Source organism: Bufo bufo, chromosome 7 (genome assembly GCF_905171765.1).
Source record: "Bufo bufo chromosome 7, aBufBuf1.1, whole genome shotgun sequence".
Taxonomy (NCBI): Eukaryota; Metazoa; Chordata; class Amphibia; order Anura; family Bufonidae; genus Bufo; species Bufo bufo.
In genome coordinates, this window is record NC_053395.1 from 180,751,676 (window position 1) to 180,777,548 (window position 25,873).

Sequence of the window (25,873 nt, forward strand, 5' to 3'; positions counted from 1 at the left end):
TATACCTGGTTAAAAAAAAAAAAAAAAAAAAAAAGAAGGAATGTACAGCAGTCACAGGCGTGCACAAGTGCGAGGGCGTGCGCCCCACGAGTGTACACCTTATACTACAGCTGGCCATATACTTGTTCCTCCGACCCCTATACACATGGTTGGGGAAAGTGGAGTAAGCCGCTGCCGGCATCTCTGGGGCAGATCTTACTTTCGACATATATTATTGGTAGTGGTCTCAGCTCATGGTCTGCCATCATAAAGACCAGAGGTTGAGGACATCAGTTTTAGTAATGATTACTATTTTCATAAGTCATTAGTTCTACAGCACCTATTCTTATGTACTTTTCCCTCTGTTATTCCGCCTAGAAATGTAAGAATAAATTGCTAACTAAGTGTTATCAGTTGCGGGTGAGTGCCTCTGAAAGGACACATCCTTTGGACAATGGCAGGCTATGCCGGGGACACGTCCCTTTGACCCAGGGGGAATGGTAACGCCCTGTTAATTTATTCATAAATATTCAAGAGGAATAAAAGAGGAACAGCACAAAGCAGAATGATGAGAAAAGATGTTCCTGAACGGCATGTCGGGAGAAGTGTAAGACGTCCCTTTTAAAAGTGGTTGTCTAATTAAAGGGGTTATCTAGGAATTTATAATGAGGAGCTATCCTCAGATCGGTGGGGGTCTGACTGCCGGGACCCCGACTAATTAGCTGGGCGGGATAACTAGGCCATGTGACTGATGTACAGTGACGCCACATGGCCTAGGAATCCGCAACACCAAGCACCGCCACTATACAACGTACAACGCTATGCACAAGATAGGGGATAAGTGCCTGATCAGTGGGGGTCCAACTGCTGGGGGGCCCTCACCGTTCACTCTATGGGGCTGCCGAAGACAACTCAGCGCTTGTGCCGGCGGACAGGAACGTGTATCTACCGCTCCATCCAAACAGGGGAGCACGGGTCCCATTCTCATAATTGGTAGGGGCCCCAACAGTCAAACCACCACCGATCACTTACCCCCCCCCTAGCCTGCGGATTAGGGGATATATTTCCTTAAGGGGAACTCCCACTCCCCACCTTAAACCTATTAAACCCCATAAGCTAACCGTAAGTGCAGAGTCTCCTTACAAACCCCCAGCAATGTCCCGACTCTGATCCCCCAGAGCCATCATTCTCCTAGATAGGAGGTATCCCAAATACCTACCGAGCAGGAGAACGTCCCACAGCGGAGGAATCGGCAGTCGAGCTCTACAAGATTTATTAAAGTGCGGTAGAAAAATAACCTCGCTGACAAAATCTCCCATTACCCTCTCCCACAGACACGGTTTACTTAAACTACTCCGCTCAGAAAAGGAGCCGTTTCAGCAAATTGTTCTGCTCCATGATCAACCGTATCAGATGCATGTCCGAAGCCTGACGAACACTGCCGGGGGCGAAGCCCTTGTGCTGCAATCTGGACGGCGTCTGTAGTGCGCTGACTGACGAAAACCGCCGCTCTGCACCAGGTCAGGAGCAAGGAGAAAGGAAATGCAGAGGAATAATAAAGGAGCACGTAACACTACATGGGGTATAGGGGCTGGGGGGTGATCCCAAAGAACAGTCCGACATCAGAGCCGATTAGACACATAAGAAAAAAAAAAAAAAAAAAAAAACACACAATACATGAAATCTCAACCAAAAATGATCCAATAGTTCAGAATGTTGAAAAAGTGAAGTTTAAAGGGGACCTACCAGCACTCCCGACATGCTGGACTAAATAATCACATTCCCTGTTAAAAAAAAACACTAAATTAAGCAATTCCTCCATTACTCCTCCTGGAAATGGATCACTAAATTGACAAGTGGGTCTTAACACAATCTATGTTGACAGTCTCCGTCTGTGTAGGGGCACAGAAAACGCTCACTTGGATTGAACGCATCCATAGATATCCAGGAGGGATAACAGAGGAACAGCACATCCAATAATTCAGAATGTCTAAAAGGTGGAATGTAAAGAGGACCTGCCACATCTCCTGACTTGTCCAACTGTCAATATTCACATTCCCCCTTAAATAACGAACTATTCTGGAGACTTTCCTTATAACTTGAACTCATGAAATGCCTCTGTTACTCCTCCTGGAAATAAACCCCTATTCTGATAAGTGGGCGTGCCGACAGTCTCTGGCTGTGTAGGGGCATAGAAACGCCTACGTGTATCTAATGTAGCCATACAGCTCCAGAAGGAATAACAAGAGCATCACATGCAACAGTTTAGAAGATCGAAAAAGTGGAATTTGACGAGGACCTGCCACCACTCCTGACATTTATATTTGGCTAAATGATTGCATTCCCCATTAAATCATTATTTGAGAGACTTTCCTTAGAACTTGAAACTTTGAAATCCTTCTATTACTCCTCCTAGAAATGTATGAATAAATTGACAACTGGGCTTTACCACACTGTCCAGTCTATGCTGACAGGCTCTGTAGGGCCACAGAAACACCCACTTGTATTTAATGTATTGTGTTCAAGCCACGTGTATGTTAAAAGTACATACGTGGGCTACTGAACTGGGATAGGAGGACCAGCGGAAACCATTCCACTGTGGATTTGGTTGGCACTTTTCGCTGCAGATTTGTCACAGACTTAGGCCTAGTTCACACGAACGTATGGCTTTTATAGTGTTTTGCAGTCTGTTTTTCACGGATCCGTTGTTCCGTTTTTTGTTTCCGTTTTTCCGTATGGCATATACAGTATACAGTAATTACATAGAAAAAATTGGGCTGGGCATAACATTTTCACTAGATGGGTCCGCAAACGGAAGACATACGATGCATTTCTGTATGTGTTCCGTTTTTTTTGCGGACCCATTGACTTGAATGGAGCCACGGAATGTGATTTGTGGGCAATAATAGGACATGTTCTATCTTTCAACGGAACGGAAAAACGGAAATACGGAAACGGAATGCATACGGAGTACATTCCTTTTTTTTTGCGGGAACCATTGAAATGAATAGTTCCGTATAAGGAACACAAAAAAACAGGCCCGTACACTTGCAAAAAAAACGATTGTGTGAACTAGGCCTTAGTCTATGCACTGCAAAGCGGGTAATCGGCAGTGGAAATCCACACCGCAGATCGGTTTCAGACGCGGGTTTCTTACACGTCGCCTGGATAATATCTCTTCCTTGCTGCTACTGAAAGCGCGTTGGTAGCGGGCAGCCAATAGCAGGCACTGGAACGTGCGGCGGCCATGCGGGGACCAGGAGCGAGCCAGGTCAGTAGTAGTCAGTGTGAGGGGCCCGGGCAGTAGGGGGAAGCGGGCATTTCAAGCCTTGGATAACCCCTTTAATGTCATGTTTGGTGTAAATCCAATAAAAATTCATTCTAATCTAAAATGAGTAATTACTAAACCCAGTGTGACCATGACCTGTATACGTTGGCAGGCTGACCATTTATTCTACATTGCCGTTATCTGTAGGCGGAGACCTCCCTTAAAAAGAACACATGAAAAAGAGCAATAAGCGCTAATGAACTAGAGCCTCCACTTTGGCTTTTACCCAGGAACCCCCGCACGCCTCCCCACATATTCCAGCTTGGAGCAGTGTTTAAAGGGGTTCTCCAGAAATCACATATTGATGATCTATCCTCAGGATAGGTCATCAATATGAGAGAGGTGGGGGCCCGACACCCAGGACCCCCGCCGACCAGCTGTACTCAGGCCTCTTCCTAATCCATGTGACATCACGTTCATCTGTCGCATGGCCTGGACACAGCTCGGCCACATTGAAGTGAATGGGGCTGAGCTGCAATACCGAGCACAACCACAATACAATCTACGGCGCTGTGCTTCCTCAAGCAGCTGATCTGAGGATGGGTCATCGATATGTAAATCCCGGAGAACCCCTTTAATGTTGTTGTTTTTTTTTTTTTTTTTTTTTCTTAACTAAAGTCAAAAGAGGATATAAAAGTATAAAACCAGACACCTTGGCAGCAAGTGTTCAATTTTCCTGCAGCGCCACCACAGGGGAAAGGAAGGATTACACAGTCTCAAGTCCTCCAGAGGGTAATACATTCTTTGAAGCCACTCTGGTAGGGATGAGCAAACTTCTGCTTTAGAAGTTCGCGTTGGGGGGGGTCATCGCAGAATTGCGTTCTGGACCACACACCAACCTAAACTTCTAAAACAGAAGTTCGCTCATCCCTACACTTTGGCTAACAGATGTGGGTGCTGAGTGTGGGACCCGACTCTCTCAAATCAAATAGAGGATTCAAAAATAAAAAATATACCCTTTAATGTTCCTTTTTTTTTCCTCTTTGGCATTTTTCTCTACAGAGAAAGTGACGTGAAAAACCCCTGAAAAAAAGCCGTTGCGGAAAGACAAAAAAAAAAACCTAATGAATAAAACGTGTTTTTGTCCAGTGTTTCATTTCCCACAGACCTTCTGCCAACATCTGAAGATGGTGGTTTTACTGCAAAAAAATAAATAAAAATAAAATGCTGAAAGAAATACACCACTTACGCTAATTTTAGATATCAGGGGTACAAGAAAATTAAAGAAAAAATTTCTCTTTCGCCATCCTTATTTTTGGACCACCGAGAATTACGTGTTTTTTCAGAGCAGATTCTCCGAACCCGCGGCGCAGTACAAGTACCCCATCAAACAAATCTCATCTACACTTTCTTCTCTCTCTCCCCATGCAGAGATCACCCGCCGTGCAGACTTAGAACTCTGCAGGATGTCAATTAAGCTTGCGGATATTTTGTGCGGGTTTGATGCAGAAACGCGGAAATTTGTGTGCAGGACCCCCTAAAGAAGAACTTTCATACTGCCTGAAATCCTAGCAGGGACCCGCTTCCCTGGTGGCCCCTAAATCAGTATTTCTACGAGGTGGGCCCCCCCCCCCCCCCGGCCGCACGCAGACCCTCTACTCCTTGCAGGTCGTTTGGCTGATTTAACGCCCCTTGTTTTGCTGACGTACTTATTAATTAATGAACACGAAGAGTGCATCGCTGGCTCCTGCCTGCCGAGATATAGCGTGTAATGCCGTGTCCATTGTCTCCAGCCCCCGGAGAGGCGAGGTGCTCGGGGTGGACACAGAGAATATTGTCTGGGGTTTATCTCCTGAGCACCAGGCGCTTAGCATGTGAAGAACAGATGCGGATTATTTATTGGGTGGTTTCGCTGATTCGTCAGCCAGCAGTAAACGCTGGGAATATTCTGCTACCACCAGGCCGGGAAATGCAGCAATTACAGTCAGAGCGCTGGTCCCATCATTCATCCCAGCCTGCAGATAAAGCTGGCCGATAACGCACTACACAATGCTACCGCTGGCATATAGATCTCTGCTGACCGCGGCGGACGTCTTTCGCCTTCTTCCAGGAGGATTTGAGCACAATATGCTGGACCTCACATGCTGGGAACACGGGGACGTCACAGGAAATCCTTGAGTTTTACCGTCCAGGGGCGATGCGCGTAGTGAACCCTAAACCATTCATTTTTAAATGGGTCATCATCTCTGCGCTCAGGAAAAATCCCAGCATGTTCTATATCGCGCGTTTTTTTTTTTAAGCAGCTCTGAATGGGGCTTGCATGGAAAACGGAAGCCGCCCGGATGCAATGCGTTTTCCAATGGTCGTTGCTAGGAGATGATGAGTGTTAGGGCTCATGCACATGACCGTATGCCCTCCGAGACATACGGTCCGTGAGCGAGCCATATGTCCCGGATCGGCATACTTCACGTGCATGAAAAATGGATCAATACTGATTGCATTCGCGCGGGGGGAGGGGGGACGCAACACTGAACGCAATTGCCGACAAAACGGATTCAACTTGCGTGCAAAACCATCTGTTTTTTCCCCTAAACGGATCCTGACACGATCTGTACCGCACTTGTGAGAGAGGCCTTAGGGGTCGTGTAGGAATGATGCCCAGGTTGTCCACTCTTGGTAGGTCCCACCCTTGTAGTAGAAGTAAGCCGCCCGCTCTCCAAGTGCAGAATGCTACATCACGATATTCACTGTGGAAGCAGCCACTTACCTGCGCAGTCGCTTTATACCAGGAGATGTATTTAGAGGGCAAGTAGAAAACTGTATATGGCTAGCTGACTGTAAGCTCACACGGTCGGACATGCTAATCGCGTGCCTCGTTTACACTATTAGGTCGACTCCAATGACAATCTGCATCTTATGCATGTGAATGGCGTCTCTCTAGGGGTCCATTCACACGTCCGCAAAATGGGTCCGCATCCATTCCGCAATTTTGCTGGAACGGATGCGGACCTATTCATTTTTAATGGGGCAGCAAAAGATGCGGACGGCACACAGTGCGCTGTCCGCATCCACACCTCCGTTCCACGGACCCGCAAAAATAAATAAATAAATAGAACATGTCCTATTCTTGTCCGCAGACACTGACAAGAAAAGGCATTTCTACTATAGTGCCGGCCATGTGTGGCACGCAAAATGCAGAAAGCACGTTTTGCGTATCCGCAATTTGCGGACGTGTGAATGGACCCTAAAGGGCATCTGTCAGCAGGTTTGTACCTATGACACTGGCGGACCTGTTACATGTGCACTTGGCAGCTGAAGACATCTGTGTTGGTCCCATGTTCATATGTGCCCGCATTGCTGAGAAAAATGAAGTTTTAATATATGAAAATGAGCCTCTAGGAGCAAAGGGGGCGTTACCATTACACCTAGAGGCTCTGCTCTTTCTCTGTAACGGCCGCGTCCTCTGTACAGATTGACAGGGTCAGGTGTGATGACGTCTTCTCATCGCCCTGTCAGGCTGGGTTCACACTTGAGCATTTTACAGTGCGTTTAAACGCGCTGTAAAAAACGCTCAACACATGAAAACCAATGCTTCCCTATGGCCCTGGTTCTCACTTGAGCGTTTTACAGCGCGTTTGAACGCGCTGAAAAACGCCCTAAGCTCAAAAAAGTTCTTGAGCTTCTTTGGGGCGTTTTGTCGCGCGTTTGCGGCTATAGGACACTGCTGTCAATCACACAAACGCGCGTAATACGCGCGTTGACTATGGACAAAAATGTGCACAAAAAAGCGCAACAAAAATGCGCGTTAAAAGCGCATATCAAATACGCTCAAGTGTGAACCCAGCCTCAAAGTGGTGAGGGAGCGGCAGCTGTAGAGAGAGCAGAGCCTCTAGGTGTAATGACAACGCCCCCATTGCTCCTAGAGGCTCATTTGCATAGATTAAAACATCACTTTTCTCAGCAAGGCGGGCACATATGAACATGGGACCAACACAGATGCCTTCAGCTGCCAAGCTCTCTCTGCACTGATTGACGGGTCGGGCAGTGGAAACGCGATCACCCCTGGCCCTGCCGAGGGGGCAGCAGCATGAGACCAAATACGGATGACCCATCTTCAGCAGCGGCAGTGTGTAGTATATAAAACTCCTCATAGATTGTAAGCTCTTGCGAGCAGGGTCCTCAGTCCTCTTGTAATTATTGACTTGCCTGTTGCCATGTTATCTATGACTGCTTATACATAATCCTCTGCGGAATAGTGGCGCTATATAAAGATTATTATTAAAAATCTACAATCTCAAAATTAGAATATTCTGGCGGCAGAAAGTCTTTACCTGGTAGAATAAAGAAATAAATGAGCTGTAATGGAAGGGACTTCTGCAAACAATGGCAGCAAATGGGACCCCCTGATGACAGATTTACGCCGCAGCGGGGAATACGGGTTTTTCACCACTGCTACATCCTAACTACTTGCCATGACTTTTCATAAAGAGCAATGGTGATAACACAACATTAGGGGATTGCTATCTAAGCGCCTTTATTTCTCTCCTCTCCCCCAGAAAGGATTGGTGTCTATGTCAGAGAGGACGCCGCCCCTTTAAAATGTTTTCCAGCAGGGCTCATGCTCTGTTTACACAAGGCTACACCAACTGTGCGGTGCTTCGGGATTGGCTGGTTCCCGGAATAAGGGCGTCACCAGCCGTCCAAAATGATGGATTAGGGGGCGTCAGATCCAGATAACAATACCCCGCCATTGGATACGGTCATGTGTGACTCGGCGAACGGATTTACATATGCCCGCCCGCACAATTTAACCATTTGAAGGTCTGGCTTTCAGCAAAGGAAGGCTTGCTGGTACTACAGCACCATCTACAGGCACTGGGAGGAATTGTTCCTTCCAAGTGAAAGCAGCAGGTCCTACATTAATACGAGGACCTTTTGACGAATTGCTACATTTGATAAACAAAATGGACCAAATAATTAACAGATATAACAACCAATGATCCCAGAAGAAATCAATCAATCAATTATATTTAGTCTGAAGAAGACGCTAAGGCTCCTTGCAGACAAGCGCATTAGGTCCGGATGCGTTCATTGAAAAAATGTGCGATTTCGCAAGCAAGTTCATCTAGTTTTGTTTGCAATCGCGTTCAGTTTTTAATTGCGCGGGTGCAATGCGATTTAATGCGTTTTGCACGCACGTGATAAAAAACTGAATGTTTACAAACAACATCATCTCTTAGCAACCATCCGTTAAAAAAACCGCAAGCAAGTGCGGATGCTTGCGATTTTTTAACGCAGCCCCATTCACTTCTATGGGGCCAGCGCTGCGTGAAAAATCGCAGAATATAGAACATGTTGCGATTTTCATGCAAGGCACAAGTGATGTGTGAAAACCAACGCTCATGTACACAGACCCATTGAAATGAATGGGTCCGGATTCCGTGCGTTCGCATCACGTATTGCACCCGCGCGGAATACTCGCTTGTGTGAAAGGGGCCTAAAAGCGCAAGATTTGAAGCAGCTTTTTCCTTTACAGGAACGGTCAACATCACATCTACTGATCTCAACCGCGATCAATCAAGAAAAAAAAAAAAAAAAAACTTCATTTCTTCAAAGTTCATTTCTAAATTCCGCCTGACATTTGGCGTAGTAATGTCATTTTCGCCAGTACACGTTCCTCTTTTCTTTCTTACCTCTTGCCGGTGAATTCAGCCTGGCCCTTCTTGTTGAAAGTGAACTTGGAATCGTTGTAACCCCATCCGTTCCACTTCAGAAGCTCTTGTCTTCAGGGGGGGAAAAAAAAAAAGAGAGAAAAACATGTCACACATAGGACTACACGGTCACACGCGTGTCTACATCTATATACTTAAAGAAGAACTCCTTTACACGCAAACACCACGCATTTCAATCCTTTTAGCAGCACTGACCACATGTTCTGACATTTTGTACATGAGCTTGTATTGATGCAGTGATGGAGTGATGCAGAAAACGTCGGAAGGGAACTGAAGCCAGAACTGATGGTTTTCTATGGGATAGTTCACATACATTGGATACATCCCTTACCACCCCGAGGTCAAATTTTGCCCAACAGAAAAACTCTGCATGCTACGCTTTCCTGTCCAGCGCCAGTAGTCTACAGATGCTGGATCGGTGCACATATGTCAGTGGCGTCCAGCACCTGGCCTATAACAACTGGCTGGGCACTTGGCCTTTCCCATACACCTGAAACACAGCGAAACCTCTTTGATACGACCACCCAAAATGACAGTAAGAAGATGGTGAGTATATGTATGATACACCGTGGAAGAGACAATATGTCACAGAAAATCTGGTCTGGATAAAGAGGTCATCTTCCTAAGGCCTCATGCACACGACGGAGGTCCGCAAAATGCAGATCCGCAAAACATGGATGCTGGCTGTAGGCATTCTGCATTTTGCAGAATGGAACGTCTGGCCCTCAACAGACCAGCCGTGTCTGGTTTTTTTTTGTTTTTTTTTCCGGGGCCACAGAACGGACGGGCAAATGCGGTCATCACACGGAGTGCTATCTGTATCTTTTGCGGCCCCAGTGAAGTTGATATGTCAACATCCGACTCGCAAAAAAGCGGCTCGGAGGCGGACCGAAACCAGGGCCCTGTGCATGAGGCCTAAAGAGGTGGTGCTTTCAAGAAGTTTGACTTTACACAAATTTTGTGTAGTCCGTTTCTTACTCAGCGTAACTACGTAAATGGCATTTCATTATTGAGCACGGTGTCCTAAAAATTAAATAATTTATATTACTTTTTCTTTTAAAAGATTTAATACAAATAAGGGGCTGTTCACATCTCATTTTTGTTGTATGTTTATATGAAAAAACGCATAAAAACATGCAATTTTTTTTAATTTTTTTAAAGTATGTTTTGTGAAACCTGTTTTATTAAAAAATATATATATATCTAAAATAACTTAAGGCATCATCAGAAAACAAATTGATATGTTTGAGGGCAAGAAAAAAATGTATATATTTTTTTTCTTTGCAGGACAGAAAAGCCTGGTATGGTACACTATGCTGTCCTTCAAAAAAAAAAAATAATAATAATTATGTACCAAAAAAACTGTGGCAAACGAAGTCTGAATTTTTTAACCATGTTTGCCCAATTATAGTCTACAGGTATTTCGAGGGATACATTTCAATGTGTTTTTTACTGTTTGCTCGATATAGATCAAAAATGAGATGTGAACAGCCCCTAATAAAAATAAATAAAAAAAACATAATATTGGACCTTTTCAAGACAAACATTTTATTTTAATAATGTATTCGTTCTTTTAATTATTTAATGTAATACATATAAAAACATAATTGATATTATTTGCTCAGTTTTATTGCTGCAGCTAATAGTTCTTGTGGACACAAGGGGGCAGTATAAGCGCACTTCCATCCCAACACAAGCGGCTGAATTTCCTGTCCTTTCATCACATGTGCACAGCATGACAGGCATTAGATCATTACACAAAACAGGAATACTTCCTCCACCAACACATCTCACATTATATAGACACAGTCACATACTGCATGCATATATATATATATATACACACTGCATATATACACTCGGTGCTATATACCCCACTACTAAATTACATAACAGATGACCCCCACCAGAGCTTGTAACAACCCCCTGATGTAATGTCAGACTGACCATACCACATATCGCTCGTGTGAAATAAGCCTTAGGGAAGGTTCACACTGAGGTTTTACGGCAGATTTTTCAGCCAAAACTGGAAGTGGATTCTAAAGGAATGGGAAAAATAAAGAAGGACTTCTCCTTCCTGCTGGATCCACTCATGGCTTCAGCTGAAAAACCTGCCTCCAAAAAACTAAGTGTGAACCTGCCCTTAAAGACAAAGTGAAGAGTCAAAACCAGTCATCATAATAAACAAGGAAAGATTCTCTCTCTCTCTCTCATAGCGCCCTCTCTCTCTCTCATAGCGCCCTCTCTCTCTCTCATAGCGCCCTCTCTCTCTCTCATAGCGCCCTCTCTCTCTCTCATAGCGCCCTCTCTCTCTCTCATAGCGCCCTCTCTCTCTCTCATAGCGCCCTCTCTCTCTCTCATAGCGCCCTCTCTCTCTCTCATAGCGCCCTCTCTCTCTCTCATAGCGCCCTCTCTCTCTCATAGCGCCCTCTCTCTCTCTCATAGCGCCCTCTCTCTCTCTCATAGCGCCCTCTCTCTCTCTCATAGCGCCCTCTCTCTCTCTCATAGCGCCCTCTCTCTCTCATAGCTCTCTCTCTCTCTCATAGCTCTCTCTCTCTCTCATAGCTCTCTCTCTCTCTCATAGCTCTCTCTCTCTCTCATAGCTCTCTCTCTCTCTCATAGCTCTCTCTCTCTCTCATAGCGCTCTCTCTCTCTCATAGCGCTCTCTCTCTCATAGCGCTCTCTCTCTCATAGCGCTCTCTCTCTCATAGCGCTCTCTCTCTCATAGCGCTCTCTCTCTCAAAGCGCTCTCTCTCTCATAGCGCTCTCTCTCTCATAGCGCTCTCTCTCTCATAGCGCTCTCTCTCTCTTAGCGCTCTCTCTCTCTTAGCGCGCTCTCTCTCTTAGCGCTCTCTCTCTCTTAGCGCTCTCTCTCTCTTAGCGCTCTCTCTCTCTTAGCGCTCTCTCTCTCTTAGCGCTCTCTCTCTCTTAGCGCTCTCTCTCTCTTAGCGCTCTCTCTCTCTTAGCGCTCTCTCTCTTAGCGCTCTCTCTCTCTTAGCGCTCTCTCTCTCTTAGCGCTCTCTCTCTCATAGCGCTCTGTCACACACACAACACAATGATATGAATCATTATAATAATAATGATGATCATTTTGCATATTGGTCACTTTAAATGTAATTGAAGAATTCCGTGCAGCTGGCGTGCTGCACACTATAACTCCCAGCATGCTCCATCAGCTGAGAGATGTAGTTCCTCAGACGTCGGGAGGTTTACAAGTTGCTGTGATTCAGCCAATGTCACATAACAGTAACGTGACGCCCCCAGTGACTGCTGCATCTGATATCCCGGCTCGTGACTGGCAAGAACACTGATGTCTTTGATTGCTGCTACTTGAGGTCTATTCTAAGGAATAAGGCCCCCGCCAAAGTTCATGGCGGGCGAAGGCGTAAGGTCACACAAGGTACTGCACCTCGGTATGACCCATGCACACGACTGGTGCCAGGCGTCTGATCAGACACACCCAGTACTTGTTCTACCTAATGACATTCTGCACGGTTTATAGGCCAACTGAGATAATTATGGCTGGGGGTTTATTACCACTGACAAAATGATATTAATCGCCCCCTCCTGCTCACATGCAAATGACTGTCTCTGAATGGTTAAAAAAAAAAAAAAAAAAAAAAAAAAAAGCGCACTTCATATGGCTGAACACTAGGTGGCAGCATTACTCCACTACTAATTCCTCCTGCACTGAACCCTCCCACAGACTCCCACTAGAACACTCTCCAAGACGGCGGAGCAGCGTGGGCTGTGTGTGTACAGGAGGCAATAAGGCCGTCCTGCTGATCAGTAGAAGGTTTGTTAAAGTAAATTCTACATTTTACTCATCTGCCTATACTGCTATACACTAGAGACATTTCTTTAGGTTTTCTTCATATATATATAAATGTGGTTTATTAAGACCAAAAATACACATTTTTATGGATGTATATATACCGGTATATAATTTTACTTCATTTTTTGTGGCTTTTTTGCCACAAGTTTTAAAACAGGTAAGTGTATGCCCCTCTGTCACTCTGTACTACAGATCACAAAGACTAAAGCCATTGTTAGGGAAAAGAAAGTTAAAAAAAACACTTTTTATTTTTTTATTTTTTTTAAAGAAGTGGCAAAAAAACTACAGAAAACAAAAAAGCCATAGCCAGAGTGTGCTGAAAATTTTAAAATGCAAAGGAACCCAAAAACCATCACAAGTGAAGGAAAATGGCAACAAAAAAAAAAAACAAACAAAAAAAAAACACACCACTTGAGAATTCCCCCAGACCGAGGCCCCTGACTGGCTAGCATGTGGACGGCGTGTCACACTTCCAGTCCGGCGGAGACAGGAGCAGCCCCGCCGGAACTGGTACAACCCTCAGAAACGCTCATCTGAAGTCTGACTCTTTTACGAATCCCCCAAAAAAATTTTGTCATTCGCACGTCCCCCTGTAAAAAGGGATATGCTGCCAACAATATACAAATGATCCTTCTTTGACTGTTGGGCCCTTGTGCAGTTTGTATCAGTTCATGTAAAAGGTCCTTCTAAAAAGGGAAAGTGCCGTAAAAAATGAGCGTTAAAATCAAGTTTTGACGTTTAACATTTTTGAAGAAATCTTGGTGGTTTCTTTTCCATGTTAATATCTACAGTATATATAAAAAAAATAAAAAATCCTGAAGTTTTCGCACTGTCTAGTCAACCCAATAGGCGACAATCCTTGGTCGATCACTTTACAGCAGTTATCTGCTTCCCATCACAGGCAGGACTATGATAACAGATGACACAGGATCCACCATTCACAGTAGGTGATATTGCAGCTCATCTGCTCCCTCCTGACCTCTGCACAGGTCACACAGCCTGCCTAGAAAACTCTCCCAAAGAAGTCAGTGAGGTCAGCCCCAGTCCATGTTGTCAATGGCCCATGGTGGCTGCTGTAAAGCATCTCTCTAAATGCTGTTAAGTACAGCTCAGGCAAGATGGCCGCCCCCATAACCCTGGTTAGGAATTTTAATTTAAAAAAAATCTGTAATCAGAAAATAAAACTAAACTAGAAAAGAAGGATATGTGTCGCTAACTAGTTTTAAAATGACAGGAAAAAATGTCAGTGACACATTCCCTTTAAACAAGTGCTGATCGCCTTACTGTCAGTCAGCGCTCAATGTCCCGGCATCAGGCCGTTGCCCTGCCGCTCCGTGCATTGGGGGCTGCAATTTGCGCTCCCCAATGCACGGGCACTATCCGCGCGGCTGCCACAACGGATCCAGACCCATTCAACTTGAATGGGTCTGTGATCCGTCCGCACCACAAAAAAAATAAAGCATGTATTTTTTTTTTGCGGTGCGGAGGCACGGAGAGAAACCAGATGGAAGCACTTTGTTGTGAATGGGTCCACATCCGTGATACGGTGTGTACAGGGCCGGTGCCCGCATATTGTGGACCTGCTCTTTGCGGACCTTAGTACGGGCATGGCCGTGTGCTTGAGGCCTAACTCGGAGCTTCAGCGTAGATTAGGGCTGCAACGATTACTCGATTAAATCGAGTAACTCGACATAAAAAAATTCCTCGATGCAAATTTTTTGCATCAAGGATTCGTTTGTGTCATATGATCACCGAGCGTGAGTGAAGCGCTTGCTATTATTCAGGCTCCGTGGTTACCCGCCGGCCCGCACCGTGCTGCACTGTATCCTGACACATCATCAGGACATAGTGCAGGTAAGCGCGCAGTCGCGCACTATGACCTGACGCTGTGTGACGTCAAGACGACAGTGCAGCGCGCGGAGAAAAAGAGGCTCAAGAGCTGTGGAGTGTCGGCGGCGCCCCTACAGAAGAGGTACGTATTAAACTGGTGCTGGGGATAGCTAGAAGCAGAGGGCACAGAGGACTGATGGCATGGGGGGAGATGGCACAGAGGACTGATGGTGAGGGGGCTGATGGCACAGAGGACTAACGGCATGGGGGGGTGATGGCACAGTACTGATGGCATGGGGGGGTGATGGCACAGAGTACTGATGTCATGGGGGGGTGATGGCACAGAGTACTGATGTCATGGGGGGGGTGATGGCACAGAGTACTGATGTCATGGGGGGGTGATGGCACCCAGTACTGATGTCATGGGGGGGTGATGCCACCCAGTACTGATGTCATGGGGGGGGTGATGCCACCCAGTACTGATGTCATGGGGGGGGGGGGGGTGATGGCACAGAGTACTGATGGTAAGGGGGCTGATGGCACAGAGGACTAACGGCATGGGGGGGTGATGGCACAGTACTGATGGCATGGGGGGGTGATGGCACAGTACTGATGTCATGGGGGGGTGATGGCACAGAGTACTGATGGCATGGGGGGGTGATGGCACAGAGTACTGATGGCATGGGGGGGGTGATGCCACCCAGTACTGATGTCATGGGGGGGGGGGGGGTGATGGCACAGAGAGGGCTGAAGGTGCTGAGGACTAATGGCAGGGGCGGCTGATGAGTTTTCATAAAGGAAAACTTTCTTTTAATTCGTTTTTTTCTTATTAGAGTACTCGATTAATCATTGGATTAATCGATAGAATACTTGATTACTAAAATAATCGATCGCTGCAGCCCTAGTGTAGATGTAAAATGAGCTGTAAGTGTTAATACAGAAAAGGATTTACCTGAAAACCAAAAGGAAAGCAAAGTTATTATAGGGTTCTCCGGGCTTTTTAAAAAATCTGGCCATCTTCTGCCCGGTTGTGGGAGGACAATTTGCTCATACGCAGCTTAGCAGTAAGACTGGCGAACACACCCGGTCGGAAAGTGAGCAGAGCCCGCAGCCAGTGTGAGCGCAACGGAGACGGTGGGATCGGCAGCACATTGGGGGTAAGCACTGCCCACATCAGGCAGAAGGCCGCCAGATTTTTTTTAAAAAGCCAGAAACATTACGACCCTCGAGCTCTTGCACTCACACCATGGGGATGCTGTGTCGCACTTATGACGGTCATTGACGGCGCCTATTGTTGCAGAAATTTTCTGTGATTAAACATCAATTCCATTCATTTAAATGAGGATGTTTTGGTGCGAAGCAGATGGATTTCTGCAAACCACATTCAAGTAAATGGAAATTATTTTCAAGAAAACGTTTTTTTAGAAGAAAATTTCTGCAACTAAATCGGATGCGTGTGAAGGCGCCCTTATAATATACTCAGATAGTTACCTCCACAGGTAAGTAGAACTGCCATTTCTTCATTAATTTACAATATTATAAAGGATGTCCCAGGAAAAGCCTCTAGCGCCTATCCATAGGATACTGCCGAGGACAGGCATTGGCTGCAGTGGTCTTGTGCCGTATATCTGCACGTCAGTGCTGCAGTCTAAAGCAGCGGCGGACAGAGGACCGGACCAGCGGCACAGAGAACAGCGCTGGAGAAAGAGGTAATGAGAGAGCATCATACAACAATCGGGGGCTTGTCTGAGGTTTTTAATGGCCTTGGACAACCCCTTTAACCCCCTCCTCTAAAATTAATAGCAGTGATGTGAAGACCCCAAGACTGTCCATACACATTGCAGGCCGGCATCAGGATGTGGATCCGTGCTAATTGCCGGGCCCTATCTGTGGTTGCCGCACCGCACATGTACAGGCGGCAATCAGAGGTGACCCACACGCGCGTATCCTGATGCTCGGCATAAAACCTTGGCTCATAAACAAACAAACACTCACTTAAGTTAAGGGTACTTTCACACTTGCGGCAGGACGGATCCGACATGCTGTTCACCATGTCGGATCCATCCTGCGGCTATTTCGCCGTGCCCCCGGGCCGCCGCTCCGTCCCCATTGACTATAATGGGGATGGGGGCGGAGCTCCGGCGCAGCACGGCGGTGCACGGCGAAAGCCGCCGGACTAAAAAACCTGACATGCAGTAATTTTAGTCCGGCGGCTTTCGCCGTGCACCGCCGGAGCTCCGCCCCCATCCCCATTATAGTCAATGGGGACGGAGCGGCGGCCCGGGGGCACGGCGAAATAGCCGCAGGATGGATCCGACATGGTGAACAGCATGTCGGATCCGTCCTGCCGCAAGTGTGAAACTAGCCTTATGTTCCTATCAAACTGCTACAAATTTAGCAGAATGTGCAGACAAGAGTACAGATCGAGCCAAGAAGGATTCAGTGTGAAGCAGAGGGGGGCGAGTCTGCAAATGCACTGAAAGTAATAGCTGTACAAAGAATTTTAATATGGACCAAAAATATTTTGTAGCCCAAAATGAGCCATAATTTTTTAAAAAAAGCTGGAAAGGTGTCCATAGCCAGGGCTTCTGTCACCCCCCAAAACACATTTTTCATTTTTGGGCTTGTTAAAATCCTTATTGGACGACTATTCCCTATATAGGGCTCTTACCTTTGTCTGTGGCTTCGTTTCATTAAAAATCGATTTTTTAAAATATGCAAATGACTTCACTACCAGCAAGTAGGGCGTCTACTTGCTGGTAGTTGCCGCCAAAAAACCGCCCCCCTCCTCCTGTTGATTGACAGGGCCAGCGAGCGCTCTCCTCCTCCGGCCGGCCCTGTCAACATTTCAAATCCCGCGCCTGTCTTCATTCGGCGCAGGCGCTCTGAGAGAAGGAGGCTCGCCTCCTCAGCACTCCCTCAGTGCGCCTGCGCCGATGACGTCTTCTCTTTCGTATTTCTCGCATTTCTCATATCTCTTAAGTATTACAGACCTGAAACTGAGGAGTACTATATATTTAACAAAGAAGAATGGTCAATTTATCATTACATTTCTAGGATGAGTAACAGAGGATTGGCAAAGAAAAGATGATCCAGACTTACTTGACTGACAATGCATATTGCACATATTTCCACTCCGATAGGAAATACATGTATGTACAGAAATGCTGACCGATCCTCTTTAGGGACAAGCCAGACCACTCCAAAAGTGAATGACATTTTCAGTGGTCCGGCTAGAAGAACATACAAACTTATATATTCCCACGGTAATGGACGACACGCCCCGGTTCCTGAAGGCAGTCATCAATTTAGACAACGGAGGTTTCCACTTTCCTTGGCATGGCTGTATACAGGGACGTGCACATATTATTACTTTCATATCTCTAAGGCCTCTTGCACACCAACGCTGTGTGTCCGTGGCCGTATTGCGGCCCGCATTTGGCGGTTCTATAATACACGGGCACCGGCCCATGTGCACTCTGCATCACGGATGTGGACCCATTCACTTGAATGGGTCCGCAGTCACGGAGATGTGGAACGGAAGCACGGATCGGAACCCCACGGGAAGCACTATGGAGTGCCTCTGTGGTGTTTCTGTCCGTGCCTCCACACCGCAAAAAAAAAAATATAGAACTTATTCTATTTTTTTTGCGGTGCAGATGGTTCACGGACCCATTCAAGTTGAATGAGTCTCGATCCCTGCCGGCCGCCGCACGGACAATTGCGGTCCCCAATGCACGGAACGGATGCACAACATTCGTGTGCAAGAGGCCTAAAAAAATATCCACTGTTTAATGGCTTCACGGAGGAGATGTACTACGCCCAATGGTGCCAAATTTTTCCCCATACATATAGGACCCAAATTCCACACTTGCTATTATTGTACAACTTTAGAACAAAAAAAGACCACATAAAATAGGAATGTCTCAATATTAATACAACTTAGGCTACTTTCACCCTGGCGTTTCTGGGTCCGCTTGTGAGATCGATTCAGGGCTCTCACAAGCGGCCCAAAACGGATCAGTTCTGCCCCAATGCTTTCTGAATGGATAAGGATCCGTTCAGAATGCATCAGTTTGCCTCCGTTCAGCCTCCATTCTGCTCTGGAGGCGGACACCAAAACGCTGCTTGCAGCGTTTTGGTGTCCGCCTGGCGATGCGGAGCCAAACGGATCCGTCCTGACTTACAATGTAAGTGAATGGGGACGGATCCGTTTTCACAGACACAATATGGTGCAATTAAAAACTGATCCACCTCCCATTGACTTTCAGTGCAAGTCAAAACAGATCCGTTTGCATTATCATGAAAAAAATAAAATAAACGGATCCGTTCTGAACGGATACAAGCATTTGCATTATAGGTGCGGATCCGTCTGTGCAGATACCAGACGGATCCGCACCTAACGCAGGTGTGAAAGTAGCCTAATACTCATGATTAAAGGGGTTTTCTGGGATTATCATATTGATGACCTATCCTCAGGATCGCCGGTATGAAGAGGCCGCGGTGCTGTGAGTGCTCAGGCCTCTCCCTAGGCCACGTGACAAAAATGATGGCAGAGGGGAAAAAAGGCGCTCAGCGTACATCAAACATACGAGACTCCGACAGGAAAAAGCTGTGCACCCGCTGCTGTTGTGCAGATAGGCCCAGCACTAGCGAATGCAGATAATCTGATTTGGTAGGTCGGTGCTGCCGGTGTCTTCAGAATCCCCCTTACACGGATGCCAAAGGGTGCCGGACGGTTACACCATAAAGACATCTACAACTGTTGGGTCGGTGAAAAGGTTTCTTTATTGGAAGCGGCAAGCAGTCCTTCCAAATGGAGTGCGGCTTGACGAGACTGCACCCCCAGCTACAATCAGACTGGAAAAAGGAGCCCAAGTCTATGTGGAATTTTTTGCCTTCCAATAAAGAAACTTTTTCACCTACCCAATGGTCGTGTCCTTGTGCCAATAGAGGTCTGCTCTGGGTCAGGCCTTTATGGTTTCACCATCCGGCACCCTTTCCCATGATAGGCCAATGTGACGTCCTAGGAGCCGCTCAGTCCCCTTCAAGAGAATGGGTTAAACTGCGATACCAAGCACAGCCGCTGTACAATGGACAGCACTGTGCTAGGAAAGCCGCGAGGAGGCCACAGCACTCACCAGAGTAAGGCCGGGTTCACGATCGCCGTAATGCACGATCGCCGGCCGTAGGTCAGCCGCATCGGATCGCGGACCCATTCACTTTAATGGGTCCGCGATCCGGCCGTTCCGCTAAAAGATAGGACTTGTTCTATCTTTTAGCGGAACGGAAGTACGGGGCGTAACCCCACGGAGGCACTCCGTAGTGCTTCCGAGGGGTCCCGTCCCGTGCGGCCGTTCCGCAATTCCGGATTAGCGGACCCATTGAAGTGAATGGGTCCGCATCTGTGATGCGGAATTCACACGGAACTATGGCCGTGTATTGCGGCCCGCGATTTGCGGGCCGCAATACGGCCACAGATCACACACGTTCGTGTGAACTTAGCCTAAGACCCCTGCCGATCCCACATTGATTACCTGTCCTCAGGCCATCAATCCCAGAAAACTTCCATCAAGCTGGCGTTCTAACCTCCCACAGAACTGGCTCCTGTCATTACAGCGCAGGAGGAGCCGAGCAGATTTATATATCGGTTTATGGGAAAGTCCGCACAACTTGTATTTTATTCATTGAAATCTCTGCTCGTTCTGAGCTTAGGAGTCCAGTGGGCGGCCCTATCAGCGACAGACAGCCGCCTCTTCGTACGCACACCGGGATAGGCTCTCAATCACCAAGTAGGACCGCCCACTGGACTCCAAACGCGTGCATCATTTTTCCATGCCACCTATTTGCGATAAAACATTTTTTTTTCATCATTTTCTGGGATCTAGAACAAGTTAAAAAAAAAAAAAACACTAAAAACCTGAATCCTTTCAGGATTCCCAAACCCAGTACTGAGATTGTAAGACCAGCCAGGCAGAAGAGAAACTCTCGCCTGTGGCAGGTCAATGGGTGAAGATTTATTTTATGGCGCTTCAATACCAAAAATAAAATAAATCTCAATTTTTTTGCAAAAAGGATGAAGCGAGGGAATGACGAGACGGTGTGCGAGCGGTATTCTGTCTGCGGCGTGGCAGATAATGGAGGTCGCTTCTCTTTGCTCATGCAGGCGAGCGAGCTTAACAGATGCAGACTGGAAAGCGAGCCATAAACACATAATATACAAGACAATTCATTACAAGGCAAATGTATGTGCGGCGCGATTTCTCCTCCCATGCAAATCAGTTTGCACAGACAACCCCCCCCCCCCCCCTCCCTTTTTGCAGCCTTATGATGTCCCCCCCACACCCTTCACGCTCCAGGACGGTGGTCTGAAGCCCAAAAGCTCTGCAAACGTGCAGCAGGCCTGAGCGGGGACGAAAGAGTTACCACGAACCGGCTGAAACTGGCAGGGACTGTTTTATCGAACGTGAACGGGGAAGGCAAATAAACTGAAAATTATAGAGCCGGGTTGAACTTGAGTTCATCTGAGAAATATTAAATACAACTGGCGCTGAATGGATTGAACATTTTCAAACTGCTGCGTGGCTGGGGATGGCGGGTTTTTTATAAGGTTTAATGTTCTGGAACAGTTCTGCAGTAAGATTTTTTATTTTTTTTCCTTTCTACAGTATGACGGACTTACAGGGCATGGAGAAAATGGGGGGGGGGGGGGCAGGGGACTAAGGAGTCACAATTCTTGATAAACCAATAATGCCTTTGTCCTCTTCTTTGCCCAGGACACGTTTAATGCCTGCGAACCAGAACGTGGCGTAATACATTACTCACGTTACAATGCAAAATAATAAAAAATATATAAATAAAAAGGTCATTATTTCTCTTTTTTTTTCTTAGTCTGGGAGAAACTAATATTATGTTTTATTGGACATTTATGTGCCTAAGAGGTCAATTCAATCAGCTCATAAATTGTTAACGCCCCGCCGGCCATCAGTCATCCCCTTCCTAGTGAATGGGTGTACGCGGGGGTTATGGACAGATTAGGTTTTAGTGGTAAAATGTTCAAATATTAATGGCCCATTTAGAGAAAAAGAATACAATTTTCATGTTTACGTTTTATTAGCGGACATTTTTATTTTTCATTTTTTTCCTAATGCCTTATTGCAGAAGACAATTTTACATCTATAGAGCGGAATAAATCTGCATACAGAAATCCTCCTATAGCAAATACTCAGAGAGGAATGACCGCCGGGTGAGCACAGCCTCGGGGACGGGCAATGTGCCCGCTATGAAATCAGATCACCAATTTTTCCATTGCCGGGTCATTGAATGGGTTACCCGATGAAACTTTGAAAAGGACTTTGTAAATGTTATCATTTTTTATTTTTATTTTTTTTATCTACATTACATTTTCCTTTCTGGTAGCGCCCCCTGCTGTTTCTCCTTGCCATCCATCTTCTGCGTTCAGAGGTGGACTGACATGCTCAGTAGCTTCCCTCCCCCTCCTCTCGGTGCCAGCGCAGTGATATCATAGAGAGGCAGGTGAAGCGTCTCAGACACCCATCATTCATTCATCCCCACTTTATAATAAAAGACTTTATTCACCCATATGACAAGGCAACGTTTCGGCTCTACACAAGAGCCTTTCTGGGAGATACAGGTGCTTGAGGAGCTGCTGCCCACCCACAGAAAGGGAAGAAAGTCCTCCAGATAAATGAGTAAGGCCTCATGCACACGACCGTTTTTCGGGTCCGCATCCGAGCCGCAGTTTTTGCAGCTCGGATGCGGACCCATTCGCTTCAATTGGGGCCGCAAAAGATGCAGACAGCACTCCGTGTGCTGTCCGCATCCGTTGCTCCGTTCCGTGGCCCCGCCCAAAAAATATAACGTCCTATTCTTGTCAGTTTTGCGGACAAGAATAGGCATTTCTACAATGTGCTTCCGTTTTGTGCGGATCCACAGTTTGCGGACCGCAAAAAAACGGCACGGTCGTGTGCATGAGGCCTAAAAGACAGAAATTTATAGGATAACCACGTAAACGTAAAGCATTTGAACTTTTGGAGTCTTATACAGGTGCCCTCATTTTTACGCTGTGCTCGATTCAGAATACTGTACCCTCCATGCTGGTTCACTAGGCGGAGAGATTGTTCTATTAAACTTAGTCCAGTGTAAAGACCCTGTCCAACAGCACCCCATATCTCTGCTTCCAAGACTTGAGAGTGAGCAGTCAGTGGGCTAAAGCAGGAGTTCTAGATATTTCACGAGGTCTAAGTATCCAAACCCCAGTCATGGTTTAACATGTAGCGGTTTTCTCCCCCCAACTAGGTTAAAGCCCCCCCCACACACACACACATTCAATGGCGGTCGGTCCGATCCCCCATACAGGCTCGTTTTGGCCAAACATGTACTTGGTGGGTTAAGCCTACTGTTTATGCTCAGGACATATACACCTAATGGGGTCCTGTATAGGAGCGTGCGGTGCATTCCTATACAGCTGATGTATGGCAGCCAGACGGAGGCCACAAGGAGACCCTACTGATTTCCATCTGGGTAAAGGCTGCCTCTGGAGACAATCACGTATACGTTGGGAGACTTTCCCAGCATGTACGTCAGACTAAATGCACAGACGCAAAAACCTAATTAGGAGAATCATCTGGTCACCGTGCTGCAAGACGATTGTATAGCGGTGCTAGTAAAGGTAGGCCCGGGCGGGACGTACACGCGGTGGATTTTCTGACGCACAACTGTCCGTAGCATTTTACAGCTGAGATTAGGGCTGAAACTATTACTCAAATTAATTGATTAAAGGGCTCATTCACACGACCGTGGTTTTTGTTCCGCATCCGAGCCACATTTTTTGCAGCTCGGATGCGGACCCATTCCCTTCAACAGGGCTGCAAAAGAAGGGGACAGCACTCCGTGTGCTGTCCGCATCCGTTGCTCTATTCCGTGGCCCCGCAAAAATTATGAGTCATGTCCTATTCTTGTCCGTTTTGTGGACAAGAATAGGCATTCCTATAATGGGCCTCCTGTTCCGTTCCGCAAATTGCGGAAGGCACAGGGGCGGCATTCGCAATTTGCGGACCGCAAAACACGGCATGGTCGTGTGAACAAGCCCTAACTCGACACAAAAAAAAACCTCAATGCTAATTTTTCACATCGATGATTCGGTTGTGCCCTGTCACCACGGAGTGTGAGTGAAGAGCTTGCCATTACTCACGCTCCGTGTTCACCCGCCTGCCCGCACAGCGCTGCACTGTATCCTGACGTACACACATCGTCAGGACATTTTAGTTCACTGGCGCTGCGGCTGGGCACTGATGACTAGGAGAGGGGGTGGGGGGACTGGTGGCAGTGGGGGCACTGGAAGGTGCTGATGGCACTGGGGAAGCTGGTGGCATTGGAGGGGTAACCGGTGGCACTGCTGGAGGAAGCAATTGCATTGGAGGTGGAGCTGATGGCAGGGGGGCTGATGAGTTTTTATAGAAAACATTCTTTAATTCGTTTTTTCTTATTAGAGTACTCGATTAATCATTGGATTAAATCGGTAGAATACTTGATTACTATATATTGATAGCTGCAGCAGCCCTAGCCGCAATCTCATCTACTCGCTGCAGAAAAAAAAAAATAACCCACAGTGTAAATGAACTGGCGGTGTGGATATAAATGATGATTGTAGCCGTTTTGCCGACCACAAACTTCAGATCTGCAAAACACTGATCCGACTTCAACGGGTCCGCGGTCCACAAGATGCGGCCAGAGATCTGACAGGTCCTATCTTTTGCACTGCAGCGGGATAGACCCAGAAGCACACACAATGGCTTCCAAGTGTTTCCGTGTGCTTCTGGGCCCGTGCCTACGCACCGCAAAAGATAGGACATGTTCCATCTTTGGCCGCATCTTGTGGATCGCGGACCCGTTGACGTCAATGTGTCCGCACCACGATACGGGGTGCACATGGCCGGTGACTGTTTCGTGGATCTGCGGTTTGCGATCCACGGTCGTGTGAACGCTCCCTTTCTGCAACTCTCCTGTTCACCTCAATGAGGCTTGCAGACATCCACGTGCTTGCTGCTAAACAACCCCATTCAGACGAACGCATCGGATTGGAGAAAGTTCTGCACCAAAATCCGCCATGGAGTTCTGCTGTGAATTTGCATTAACCGTCAGTGGTCTGCGTGGATTAGTCCCGCTCAATAAGGCGGATTTTCAAATGTGGACTGATAAAACCTCCCAGCACACAGGGCAAATAATACATGTCAATTTCGCTATGGGTAAAATGTGCCGGAATCCGCATAAAAATGTCGCCTAAGGCTACATGGTGAAGTGTCGTGCGACTATTTGTTGGAGTAATGTCGAGCGACATATTTTATAATGCTCGGCTATGATGTCGCGCTGCGACTGCAACACAACAGTTGCAAAAATAAAAAAATCCAGCTTGGATGGTTTTTTGGGACTGTCGTGTCGCAGTGTGACACCATAGGCTAGCAGTATAAAATATATTGCGCGACATTACTGCAACAAATGTATAGTAATTATCCTAATTACTAGCCTGTGTACATGAGACGGGCGACCTACTTTGCACCAGGACACAGAAAGAAGAGAGTCACTCCAGGCTTTTTCTTCTGTGCCAACCAGACAGGAACAGCGGTGATGTGCCAACCTTCAAGTCAATGGCGCGCACAGCTTTCCAACATTACCCACAATTCTCTAGGAAAACAGAAGGATGCCGGGTGGCAGGTGTGAACTTTATGGCTCAGCATCAAAGGAAGAAACAAGCCGTAAAACATCTGCACACACGTTAAGTCACCGCGTGTCGGCGGCCACAGTGTGTCGTCTCTGCTTACCTTACAGCGCGCGTCTCTGCTTGCCTTACTTTTATGCAATGAGATAATACAGACATTATTTAAGGGGTTAAGGCTACTTTCACACTAGCGTTTTAGTTTTCCGGAATTGAGATCCGCCATAGGGTCTCAATACCGGAAAAAAAACGCTTCAGTTTTGTCCCCATTCATTGTCAATGGGGACAAAACTGAACTGAACAGAACGGAGAGCTCCAAAATGCATTCCGTTCCGTTTAGTTGCGTTCTCATACCGGAGAGCAAACCGCAACATGTTGTAGTTTGTTTTCCGTCCTGGGATGTGGAGCAAGACGGGTCCAGCATGACCCCCAATGCAAGTCAATGGGGACGTATCCGTTTTCTCTGACACAATAGAAAACGGATCCATCCCCCA

At 46.8% G+C, this 25,873-nt stretch overlaps 1 protein-coding gene across 2 annotated transcripts in view; it reads right to left on the minus strand.

The window, feature by feature from the left end:
* The window catches only part of AGPS (alkylglycerone phosphate synthase), a 244,162-nt gene that overhangs the window by 148,339 nt on the left and 69,950 nt on the right, over nt 1–25,873 (minus strand). For both annotated transcript variants that reach the window (XM_040440072.1, XM_040440071.1), the window contains exon 2: nt 8,941–9,030. Coding sequence is in view for 1 of the 2 variants with exons in the window: in XM_040440071.1 (XP_040296005.1) it covers nt 8,941–9,030 (90 nt within the window). In the remaining variant the exon portion in view is untranslated. The remainder of the gene's footprint in view (nt 1–8,940; nt 9,031–25,873) is intronic.